The 13643-nt window shown below is 44.7% G+C and overlaps 1 protein-coding gene across 2 annotated transcripts in view; it reads right to left on the bottom strand.

The window, feature by feature from the left end:
• cpt1ab (carnitine palmitoyltransferase 1Ab (liver)) overlaps positions 1–3877 on the bottom strand; it is a 41602-nt gene extending 37725 nt beyond the window's left edge. For both annotated transcript variants that reach the window (XM_063197536.1, XM_063197535.1), the window contains exons 1-2: positions 3812–3877; positions 226–385 (exon numbers count right to left, since the gene is read on the bottom strand). In XM_063197536.1, coding sequence (XP_063053606.1) covers positions 226–366 — 141 coding nt within the window. In that variant the 5' untranslated portion in view covers positions 367–385; positions 3812–3877. The remainder of the gene's footprint in view (positions 1–225; positions 386–3811) is intronic.
• Between the last annotated feature and the right edge of the window lie 9766 nt (positions 3878–13643).

The raw sequence follows: 13643 nt of genomic DNA, 5'->3' as shown, positions 1-13643 counted from the left end.
ATACTATGTGTGTGTGTGTGTGTGTGTGTGTGTGTGTGTGTGTGTGTGTGTGTGTGTGTGTGTGTGTGTGTGTGTGTGTGTGTGTGTGCTACCTTGAAGCGTATGAACCTCTTCTTCCACGAGTGTATTCCGGAGAGGTATATACTGTGTGTGTGTGTGTGTGTGTGTGTGTGTGTGTGTGTGTGTGTGTGTGTGTGTGTGTGTGTGTGTGTGTCTGTGTGCTACCTTGAAGCGTATGAACCTCTTCTTCCACGAGTGTATTCCGGAGAGGTATATCTGCCGTAGCGCCTCGTGACACAGCTGCAGGTCGATGCCATCGGGCGTCACCGTGAACTGGAACGCCACCGCCTGGTGCGCTTCTGCCATGCTGGCTTACTGTGATGGACTTCACACACACACACACACACACACACACACACACACACACACACACACACACACACACATACACACACACACACACACACACACGCACACGCACACACACACACACACACATACACCCCCACACACACACAGAAAGAGAGAAAGAGACACACACATTTTAATATGAATGTAACTACTTCGTGTACATGTATCTAAACAGTTGCCGCCTGGTGCGCTTCTGCTATGCTGACTTACTGTGATGGACTGCACACACACCCACACACACACAAGCATGTACACACATGAGCATGCACACACACACACATATACAGGCAGACAGACAGACAGACAGACAGACAGACAGACACACACACACACACACACACACACACACACACACACACACACACACACACACACACACACACACACACACGCATACACACATGTTAATATGAATGTAACCACTATATGTAACTTAACGGTTGCACTTCTTCCATTCTGGCTTACTGTGATGGACTACACACACACACACACACACACACACACACACACACACACACACACACACACACACACACACACACACACACACACACACACACACGTGTTTTGAACTACCTTTACCTCTCTATGAGATATCACGTCAGATATGACCACATTGTAAGTCTGAACAGACAGTGTGTGTGTGTGTGTGTGTGTGTGTGTGTGTGTGTGTGTGTGTGTGTGTGTGTGTGTGTGTGTGTGTGTGTGTGTGTGTGTGTGTGCGTGTGTGTGTTCACAACAGTCTTGTTAAAAACACACACAGATGGACATCACCCGGTGTGTGTGTGTTTGTGTGTGCGTGTGAGTGTGCATGCATGCGTGTATACATGTGTGTGACATCACACATGCACGGTCAGTTCAGTTGGGGTCATGGCCTAAGGGTCATGGCCTTCTTGTTCATTGTTCATCTATTGTTATCAGATTGATGAGGGAGTCTGTCCATGACCTAAGTTAGCGCAGAGCAGAACAGCAGTGCTGCCTTCAAGCCAATGCTGAGATACAACACTATAATAGTTGGACAAGACATGCTATCCTCTCTCCCCATGCTATCCTATAGCCTGCCTGTCCAGCTAGTTGAGGATCACTCAGACGACTTGACATTCAGAGAGGAAAGAGCTGTTTTAATCATAAGCCACACAAGCTCATCTTTCAACTGGTTTGACAGCTTTTAAGACCTGAAGTAAAAGTAAAAGTAAGAGGCAAAGGTAAATGAATGAACGGATGAGTGACTGAGTGAATGAGTGCCTGACTGACTGAATGAATGAATGAATGAATGAATGAATGAATGAATGAATGAATGAATGAATGAATGTCTACTAACTACAGTACATGCAAAGTAATTAACCACTGGGCTGACAGTTGATCAGTCAGCAAGGGGTTTAAGGTGAGACAGGGACTCCCTGCCTTTCAGACCAGACTACTACTATACTATTACAGGTCAGGTGTAACGGCCTATACATCGTCGCCATGGTAACTGACTGAGAACAATCGTTTCCTTGGAGAAAATAGAACCAATGTGCAAGACAAACACAGAGAGGACAATGACGAGATGAATGCTGATTGAACCATTGACAGTAAATAGAATGGACGCCAAATCAACGCTATTTGCCATTCAACGCTTTGAAGCCAGATTTGGGAACATTCCAACTTACATTCCACCTTAGCAACGCCAAACGCAGGTGCTGATTGGACAACAACAAGACTTCTAACGGTCAATCAAACCATGTTCTGATGCTCATTGGTCAATTTAACTTTTAATATCTCTCTAAAACAAAACATCACCACAAAAAATCACCACCCTGGTAAGTTGGAGAGCAAGGGGACCTACTAGTTGAGCGAAAAATTATCCCCCTGGAGTGGCATTTAAGGGAGATACAGGGTTTTATGTCTCTCATAGGAATGAATGGGATTTGGCCATTTTTTGGTCTTTTTGGGTCCAACCTTGGCTCCAACTTGGCTTCAACAATGAAATAGAATTTTGGCCTCCATTCTATTTACTCTCAATGGGTTGAACAGACAATGGCAAAATTCATGTCCACATTCTAATGGAACGTTTTCATCTAAAGGAATTTTATTGAACGGCTTTAGTAGGCTTCGACATCTAACAATAGAAATGAGTGCTGGACCATCAATCGATGTGTTGGTGTAATTCCAAACACACACAATAGTTCCTAAGAAATTCGGTGATGCCTGAAGGACGTGTGGCGGTCCTTATAAAAATATAAAAATATAAAAATATGGGCGGTCCTACCCCACCACTCGTTAAAACTCCCAGCACAGCAGTGCCTCCTCTCCTCTCCCCCTGCCCCCACCCCATCCCCCCGCGTCGTCTCGAGATCACATGACTTGCCGGTGCCACTGGAAACTGGGGGAAAGGTCGCGGGCGAAGCATGCGACTTGGCCATGACACAGAAGCCGTAGTAGACAGACTGCGCATTTCAATAGTACTAACGAATACAAATGGGGATAAATGCAGCAGCCAAACAGAGAAACGAAACGAGTATAACACAGAGACCGTTGTCTACACACAATATATTAGAAACTAAACAAAGCCATTGCGCAAGCGCAGTAACACCAGCTATAGATTCTCAGTGTGCAAGTGTCAAATTATGACAGGTTCCTTCTCTTTCTAAACCTCTATACAAGAGATGCTAACCTTCATCTTTTCTATAAGGCTCAGTTTTCCTTCCAAACTCCCGTGTATGGGCGTGTGGGCCCGTACAGTTTACGACAAATCTTGGTGCGCATGCAGGTTTTCCTTCAAATGACACAATTCCACATGTGCGAAAACAGCATTGTGTATAGATTGAGTTGTTGTACCACAACGACGACAACGTTTATTTGTAAAACATTCTCTGATCAACAGATAACGACGTAGTAAATAAAATATGTGACCTCTCCTTGGACTTCTGGCCCCAAGCAACGCGCGCGCCGACCTGGCACAGTCACCGCATTGTGCAACACTAAGCAGCTGACAACCACAATCTGTTTGTTTATGTTACAATTTATTACACAATTACAACAAAGTAAGAACGCGGCCTGTTGTCCACTCCGGACCCTCGGAGGAGAGCGACACGGGGCTTTTGTTAAGGCAAGTGACAGTTGCGCACTGTCAAACAAAACCCGCTCTCAAGTTGTACGGCCGGAACTAAGCTGCAGACTTCGCTGAAAGCGCAAAAGCAATAGCAAAGAAGCGAAAGAATGGAAATAGCTTTGGATAACTTTCGAAACAGTGCTTCTGATACTCAGGAGGCAAAACAGATATCTGGGTGATGCGGGTAAACGAGGCAGCGGTGCGGTTGCCGCTTTGCCATGTTTGGGCTACTTTTTCGCTAAAAGCGTCACATCTGGTCAGCTTAAAAATCGGAGAATGAAATAGATTGTAACAACACAGGCTTACCTGTCAATTTGCAAAACTCGTGTGGGATGGTGAGGGTGTAGAGAGGGGGCAGAGAAACACACTGCCCAGAGCTGTAGAGAAAAGAGTTGGAGCATCCTTTGATCTTTGCCGACGAGTGGTCACGTGGTTTGCGTAGTCTACGCCCACCGCAGAAGGGTCCTATACACCGGGAGCTGTCAATACATTTCATTGAGCGAGAGCGTCCTTTAACGGTAATTATATCAGATTATGCCGCCCCCAAAAGAACGAGTTCGTTTTGTTTTTTGTAGGCCATTTTATGGCCTTCATTGTCATATAAAAACATTGAAGTGTCAGTACCGTAATACGGTAATATCATTGCAGTTACACTTTGGGAGGGAAACGTCATCTTAGCTAGGAAGCTCCATTACTTACCATTGAGATGCTAATTGTCCGTAGCCCTTGATAATGTCTATTTGTTTTGGATTCAGCAGAAGGACATTTTAATGGATAAAATACTTCCAATACATAAAAAGATAAATACATAAACCCAACATGTCCCAGTTGTAGGCATACAGTAATATAGCATTTGTTAATTTCAGCCTTTATGATGCTGTCATCATCAGACCTGTCAAACCACTCAATGCAGGATGCAAATGAACATGAACATGATGCAATGAACATGAAGTAAATAACCCACAGCTGTACAACCTGTGCTTGAATGGTTCAATCTTTTATTTGAAATAAAAAAAAATACTCCAAATAGAAACATAAACAGCCCAAACAAAATAACTATGAATAAAACGGCATGTCTGTGTACATGACAAGACGTGTGTGTGTGTATGTGTGTGTGTGTATGTGTGTGTGTGTGTGTGTGTGTGGACAATAATGCATGAAGAATTGGAATTCACTGGAACATGCTGGAACTTCCAATGCATTGAAAGCATCAACCTATGACCAGAGAGGAGCAGACGAGAAGAAAAAAAGAGAGAGATTTATTTATATACATGGCATGGGCTGTTGTGCTGAAAGGGATTGATTTGAATATTTCAGAAAAGACTGATCTGCTGGGATATTCACACATAACCATCTCTGGGGTTAACAAACAATGGTAAGGGGGGGAATACAGTGAGCAGCGATTCTGTGGGCAAAAATGTCTTGTTGATGGCAGAGGAGAATAGCCAGACTGGTTGGAGCTGATACAAAGGCAACATTAAGTCAAATAACCACTCAGTACAACAAAGGTATGCATAAGAGAATCCCTGATTACACAGCACATCTTGAGGCAAATGGTTACAGCAGCAGAAAAACACATTTGGTGCCACTCTCCTGTCAGCCAAGAACAGGAAAATGAGGCAACAATTTCGACTGGCTCCCCATAAACGACACTAAAAGATCGGACAAATGTTGCCTAGTCTGATGAGTCTTGATATCTACATCTACACTCTCAGTGGAATTGACAGAATTTTGTCGATAACAACATGAAAAGATGGACTCTGTCTTACATCAACGTTTCATGCAGGAGATATAATGGCATAGGTATATTTCCTAAAGCACATTTTAGGGCCAATTAGAACCAATTTATATTTGTTGGAATGCCAACAGCCTACCCAAGACTTTGTTTAAAGGTACAGTGCCAAAATGGTAGGCCACACCCTGGAGGGACATTTATTGGAAAGTTAAATGGATCACACAGCAAGAATGGCGGACAATATTGCTCTGGACCCTTTGCTAAACCAATAATTAGCGTTCCTCCCTTCTGGAAGAAATTTTTAGAATGTCTTGCTGCTGAAAAAAATATATATATAAACACCATTTTCACCCTCATCCTATAGTATTGCTTCACAGAAGTGGAGAACAGTAGAATGCACACATCTACATGGAAAGCATATTTTTTTTAATACCACAGAGGAATATTTTAAGTTTTTTTTTGGCAACTTAATTTATTGTACTGTGCTGCCCTAACAGCTTGGGCCTAGAGGACCTAGAGGACAAGACCAATGGCCATATTGTTTTTAAATGCCTGTTTACATGTGGATTGTGGAGAAGTGTCACGCTAGACAAATTTCTGTGAAAACAGACACTAAAAGTTAGTTATCTGATCTTACAAGGGTGAAAACAGACACTAAAAGTTAGTTATCTGATCTTACAAGGGTGGCAAGACTAGGCATTGCAACTATGCTGCCCATTTCTACTTGTCATTAACATTTATTAAAGTAATACATTTAAATTCACTGTGACACAGTACTCCCACAAAATTCAAGTGAACACTGCACACTAGAAAATTGCATTTCTGCCTCATCCATGCAAGGGGGCAGTCCCCAATGGCGCCGTGTGGCGGGACGGTACATGATCAGGGTACCTCAGTCAGGGAGGAGGATGGGGGAGAGCACTGGTTAAATACTCCCCACACCAACCTGGCGGGTTGGAGTCGAACCAGCATCCTTTGGGCTACGAGTCTGACACCCTAAACCGCTTACCCACGAATACGACACAAATACCATTGTCTTGACACCCTGTCTGTCAACAGTCACTTTCACTAGTCCATACCTTTGAAAACTGTCCTCTGGTATTTCTTGACCCAGTCTTGACTCAATTAACTTGTTGAATGGTTGTTCGGCGTCTTCCATTCTTACCTTGGCTATGTCTCTGAGTGCTCAATACCCTGTGCTTCTTAAAATACTCCTGTCCTGCACACCTTCCAGGCCATTCCACAATCTTGCAACTATCTTGCCTTGCCATTCCCTCTCGCTACCTCGGTTTGTCCTCGACCATCCTCCTCTCTGTCCCTCTGCCCATCTCAGTACCATGGGGAATAGAGCTTTTCAGTTGCTCTGCTCCTCAGCTCTGGAATGCACTGCCCCCTGACTTATTACCCAAGTTCAAATGCAGACTAAAAAACTCATTTGTTTCAGTTAGCCTATTCCTTAGGACTTTTTAACTACCGTTTTATTTTGTTAAAAATGTGTTAATGTGTCTTCGTTTTATTATTACTTCTCTCTGATCCTTGAATGTTTTGAAAGGCACTTTTATTCTCTTGTTACCGTAGTTTCATTTGAATTCCATTGGGATGGCGTATAGAAACAAAAAAAAGACAACTATGTTGCTGTGCACATATATCCGGCCCTACTAGTGTGACCAAAGTCCTATACATTTTGCAGCTAAAGACCTCAATCACCGGAAATACAAAATGTTAGACACAGATATAATATTACTTACTGTAAGGGTCCTCAAAAGGTTAGTTAGGTTACCTTATCAGTGCAACTCAAGAAAGGCCACCACCTGCAACTAAGCCATTTTCTGGCAAAAGCACTTCCCCATCAACAGCAGCAGTCTCATGCAGTAGGAGCAGAATCATTTCCACCTGTAACACAACTCAATGGGAATACAAAAGACAAAAACAGTGATATTAGTCAAATGTTGAACTGGATCTGGACGGTTAAATATTTCACAGCCAGTCACTGCTGATTGAAAGAAGTGATTTTCAATGAATCTGTGGTATCAATTATGACCAAGTGAATAATTACAACAGATGACAGCTATGATTCTAGCACTTGGTAGACACACCACCACCACCAGCCACCCATCCACCAAATGCACTCACAAAAGCGGAGTCCTGTGTGCTATACCATCTGGCCGGATACGTCATCAAGGGTGTACTAGGCGGCTCTTTGTGTTCGGCCTGTAAGCCTGCCTTAAGGAACAGTGACGACGCTGTACCGGACAACGCCACACTGCTGCAGATGAAGGAGTACAGAGAGGGCGCACTTCACCAGCCATCTACGGATGTATTCTCTTTACTGCAGCACGTTGAGCAGCTGTTTCCGGGCCAGGACATCAGAAGCCCTAATGGAGTGCTCAGTCAGTGAACTAGTGGAAGAGGCCATGACTGTGAAATCAAACCTTCCATCCTGCCATGATGTCAAGAGGAGAGTGATCACCAAATACACCAGGTTGAGGCTCAGGATTGCAGGTAAATGCATCAATAATGAAAGGGAAGAACCATGGAAGGGAAAAAGCTACCTTGGCAGTAAAAGTCAAGCAAAGAAGGCTCCACCTCCTGCCAAATCCTTCCGATGGCTGTAGCGGTCTCCCACCAACGACCACCAGTCTGCACCAGCCTGCTGTAGCGGTCCTCCACCAACAATCTGCTAGAACCTAGATCCGAAACAGAAAAATGACAACATGAACATCACCATTTCAATGCCTCGCAGTTCATTGTGAATCTAGCTATCGTAAAGATACACGAGTAATGTAAGCTTAATGTCAGCTTAACAAGAAATGAGCAGGTAACATCACCAATTGTATGCTACCCAAAAACAACAAAAATGACATCCTCGGAGACTGTACTTGTGATAGTCTGTGTCGACTCGACAGTGACACACGACACAGTAGACACTCAATGGCACAAAAATCCCAAATTCTACTTAAGTAATACCTGAAGCCATGAACATCAGCATTTGAATGCCTCGTAGTCCATTATTGGATCTAGTTAGATAGCATAAAGATCTCCGTGCATCAACTAACTTGTTGACATTAGCTTCCAGCTAGCTTAGAAACGTTAGCTATTTATAAATGACCGATAAGCAAATAGCTCTGAAATCAAACACAACGACTGTATGGATATTGACAGAAGACAACAGGACGGTATCTTATAAAATATGTGACATGTCATCGTTTAAAATATAGATTGAAAGGTAATAGCTAGCATCGATGTTTTGCGAACACGTCAAATCCAAAGTTGAACCAGAAGCGCCGTGTTGAAAACGCTAGCTATTACCACATGATTAACGGTTTTTCACATTACCATTGTGATTTTATATTACCCAAACTGGCAAAATTACATCCTCAGAGACTGTACTTGTGATAGCTTACGCTGACAAAGACAGACAACTTTGATTAATCTCCCTATTATATCAACTTACCTGGGAAGTGGTCGACACGCCAACGACACTCAATGGCGTCCCCGTTGCTGCACAGGACCCTTTGAGCAAAATGAAGTGACGGCGAAACCCCGGATGTAGAGCAGCCATGCTCGTCCGCGGCCGTCAACGGCTTCAGGACAACTCTTTCTCTACAGCTCTGACACTGCCTGCCCGACTAACCGAGTTTACGCGCTGTATGAATGAAAGTGAACGAGGACATCATATGGGACCGCCCCATATATACTACGTCACATTTCTAGCTATAACTTATGGGGAATGTACTCTTTGACCCCAAATGACATTGACTCCTTACATTCACACTACTACTAAGAGAACCAGTCTGTCCTGCAGTGAACGATGATTTCTCAGTACTAACGGTGTCATAACTGTGTCAGATGTCAGAGATTAGCACGTTGGCCCCAATGCTCTCTATGGAGGATTTAAATTTAAGTCATATAATTTGTCCGAAAGCCAGACCAAGAGAATCTTGTGAAATAACAGAGACATGCGCATTTTCAATGAAATCATTGTAAATGGCCAACTACCACTGGCCATTAGACGGCCACATTATCCTCATATGGCATGCATTGCAACTGTAAAAGTGTGGGTGGAGATGGCTAAAGTATGCGTGTAGAGTAGACACTGTGGGCGCAGACAGACAACTTATTTTTTCTTCAGTTGTGTATGGGCAACCATTGTACAGTATTGTACTGTAAATGCAATGCCTCTTGTCAGTGGTGTGCAGATGTGAGGGAGGTGTTCCTGCACAGTTCGTCCCCCTCGGGGCGCAAACCTGTCACCTCATCAACTACATTGGTTCGGCAATGGGAGTCACAGTACAAGCGCGCTGAGCTAAAGGGCCGGTCCGATAGCCTAACGCTACCGCACTATATTGAGGCTTCGGGAAGGAGGTTTACTAACGTTCCACAGCAAACTCTGCTAGTTGGCCTCCGTTACACTCTCCCCCATAAACCTCACTCCCATCCGGGTCATGGCACCACTGTGACGGAGATGTTCCTGCACAGTTCATTCCCCTCGGGGCGCGAACCTGCCACCTCATCAACTACATCGGTTTGGCAATGGGAGTCACAGTACGAGCGCGCTGAGCTAAAGGGCCGCTCCGATAGCCCAACACTATATTGAGGCTTCGGGAGGGAGGTTTACTAACGTTCCACACCGAACTCTGTTAGTTGGCCTCCGTTACGCACATGCAGACATTTCGGGGAGCAGGTGCTCTGCACATGGGGGTGTGTGGTTGTGGTACATTCTCATTATTATCACTCGGTTTTAATCAGCAAGCATTTCTATTTGAAAATGTCATCATGGATCACTACATTGTGACAAAAAAAGGAACTTTCCAAAAGCCATTTTTTATGTCCAGTAGCGCGAAGGGGCCGGTGTTTTAGCACCACCTCGTTCCTATCTGTGCACACCTATAACTCCTGTAGTAGGGATAGACTGATATGGGTTTCGTTGAGTAACTTCCTTCTCTATTGAATTATCTCCTGTGAGAAAGACAGGTCAGTTAATGCACAGAGAGTGCACATTGGTCGTTGTGATCACATGGCACCTCACAGCACAGTGAACACAATTTGCCTTTAACTGTTACATGTGAGCAGTCAGCAGCACCCGAGGGAGCAGTGTTTTCCATGGAGACCTCAACCATGCTACTGCTGCCACAGGAGAATAGTGTGTGGAGAGCAATAATGGGACCTCATCATGCCCGGGGCATAGTCACAGGGGAGGATGGCGGGAAAGTGTGTGTTGTTCACCTGCTCCGAGTAGAAGAAGAAGGAAAGTCTGCACACTGTTGCTGCTCCCCAAAACAACAATTTCGACCTCACACTGTCTTGGTCAAGTGTAGGTGTCTAATAGACCTGACGAAGACCATTTGAGGTCGAAATGCTGTGTGTCGAATAAATCTGTGAGCAGCAACAGTGTGCGGACTTTCCTTCTAATTCTACACGTCTTTGTTTGATCCAGCACCTGTTGGATGTGCATGCATCCCTTTCATTCATTTTGTTCACCTTCTCCATCTGCTGCAAGACCAGGGTCATCCCTGTTAACCTACCTGCCACAAGGCTAGGCCAGGGTCATCCCTGTTGCACCTGCCACAAGACTATAGCCCAGGTCATCCGCATTGCACCTGCTACAAGACTATACGATTATCCTTGTTAACCGCCGTCTTCTCCAAATCCAGGGTCATGATCCCTGTGAACCCACCTGATACAAGACTAGCTACAGCCATTCCTGTGAACCCACCTGATACAAGACTAGCTACAGCCATTCCTGTTAACCCACCTGATACAGGACTAGCTACAGCCATTCCTGTTAACCCATCTGCTACAAGGGTGTAGTCCTCCCTATTATTAACCCATTTCCTTCTATGAATGCTTGTTTTTATAACTCCACCCCAACAACACTTTAGTGTTGTCACGTTAGTCTCTTTGAATGACAGAGTCTGCTTGGGGTTAAATCCAGTATGTGCAATAAATGGTCTGCTAATTGTAATGTCATGTAGGCCTATTGATGTTGACAGGAATATGCTGCAGGCTGTCAATCTCTATAAATAGCAGACACTAAGTAGTTTGATTTTAACCCTTAAAATGCTGTTTCCAAACAAGTCGGTCATCAACTCAGAGTAAAAGTTAGTCCTGAATGTGGTTTGCAAAGCAATGGCTAACTTCACAGCACAGCGAAGTTTTGGAGCTTTTCAATGCTTTGAAGTGTAGACAGGACTATACCACATCCTGTAGGGCGGGACTAAAGCATGCCTTTTATGACACTGTGAGAAAAGCGTAACGCAGTGTAGCAATAGGTTATTGGGTCATACCATGAGGAAAGGTCATATTGTATGACTGGTTGGAATAAGAGCAGTTGTACCACATCAATCAATCAATCAATCAATCAATCAATCAATCAATACAAATATATTTTTCATGTATAAGACAATATCACAACCAGTTGACTCAAAATGCTTTCAAATACACATACGCATTCCAACATTTCCACAGCTCTGACGGGATGCTCGAATGTTTATTAGGCAAAAGGCATACAGTCAATATGTTAGTTACACACGAGAAAGGTGTAATGCAAAAATAGACAATATGGTTTGCTACCATATTAACTGAGTGGCTCTGTGCCAATACTACACACTGAGAAAGGTGGAATGCAGAACAGCCTAGCAGGTTTTGCCAGACAACTTGCTGGGTGCTGTCTTCTCTGCCAATGGTTTGTGATCCTATTACTTAATGAGCAATGCATGATCTGTTTTTGGCGCCACCTACCGGGGACACAAAACACTACAGGTGGACAGCCAGACATAGGCAGACAGCCAGACAGGGGGTGGATTCCAATATGCAGACTACCTCCCTCCTCCCTCCTTTGTGCTTGTGGTTTCACGTTTCGCTGACGTTCCGCCTCCGTGGAGAAAACAATTAAGTTTCCCCACTGTCAGCTTGGCCACAACGATTTTTGGGGGACTATTCTTCATTCACTATCCCATTTGCAAAAGAGGAAATTACATTAGAATTGAGATTTTGTTGCATATTGAAATACAATGCTATTGACGGTGACGTCATCACAAGGCCACGAGGAGGCAAGTGAGCAAGGGAGGATGGGAGTCCGCATATTGGAATCCACCCCTTGACATTGCAATACCTGGACGAACCCCCTTCAGGAGTCATCAGGTGTCTCATACCAACGCAGGAGTGCTGAGCTGATATGGTCGTGACTAAAGGAAATCTACTGTAAATCAGGTCTCACTGGGGTGCAAATGCAGCCAGTGCACTTTATAATGGAGGTCAAAAGCACAGAGATGGGCCCTGCCGTGCCCTAGCACTGGGTTACTTGGCCGGCGACCCGGGTTCGATTCCGGCCCAGTTAATTTGCCAATCCCTCCCCGTATCTCTCTCCCCTCTCCTTTCCCGTCTCTCCTCCACTACTGTCAGAAACAATATATATTTTTAGAAAGCACAGAGGTGTCACAAAAACACCTCATTTGGTGGGAAAACATATAGGCAAAGAGGCACCTACTTAAAATGGTCACAAAACATATGGTCAAAGTGGCCCCACTTACAGTAATGTAAACCCAGTGGCATGGAGCCAGGAGCTGAGGTATGCATGATATAATGCAAAAGGTTAACTTTGACTAATGTAAACAGGGCCGCTGACAGCTTTGGCTGGGCCCAGGACAAAGTCATCTGAAAGGGCCCCCACCCAATATACAATCAATGTAATGAGGACCCAATTATGGGCCCCCTCTATTTTCCTGGGCCCAGGACAGGTGACCCCTTTGTCCCCCCTCGTCGGCTGCTCTGAATGTAAACATGCCTATTATGCAGGTCATTGTATGTTCATTTCACCTCCATACTGTATGCAAGGCCGCTGACAGCTTTGGCTGGGCCCAGGACAAAGTAATCTGAAAGGGCCCCAAATCAAGTACTAACAATGTATTGAGGACCCAATTCTGGGCCCAGGACAAAGTAATCTGAAAGGGCCCCAAATCTAGTACTAACAATGTATTGAGGAGCCAATTCTGGGCCCGGGACAAGTGACCCCTTTGCCCCCCCAACCCGGAGTTTGCTGATGAAGGTCTTGTACCGAAACGTCCATTAAAGAAAGAACAGCGAAATGGTCAGTGTGCGGGAGTTTTTTCAAGTTGTCTGCTGAGTGACCCATGGCCATCTCCGACGCTCCTGCCAGCTAACCTGGCTCTCACGCAGATCCTGTGCGAGCTCACGAAGTGTAACGAAGATGCACGAAGCACTAGGGGTCTCGCGAGAGCCAGGCTACCTGCCAGCTGAGGTGTGCGAAAAAAATCCAAGTTTAAGGTTAGCTGCCCGTAGCCATTCTGCAGTCTCCACCGCCCTGCCAAAGCCCGGCCCAAAGATTCAAACAGAGGAGGATAACAAACTTGTGTTGTGATTGGTGGTCTTAAGTAAGCATTA

The sequence above is a fragment of the Engraulis encrasicolus genome, chromosome 4 (genome assembly GCF_034702125.1).
Source record: "Engraulis encrasicolus isolate BLACKSEA-1 chromosome 4, IST_EnEncr_1.0, whole genome shotgun sequence".
Lineage (NCBI taxonomy): Eukaryota > Metazoa > Chordata > Actinopteri > Clupeiformes > Engraulidae > Engraulis > Engraulis encrasicolus.
This window is presented reverse-complemented; position numbering and strand designations above follow the sequence as displayed.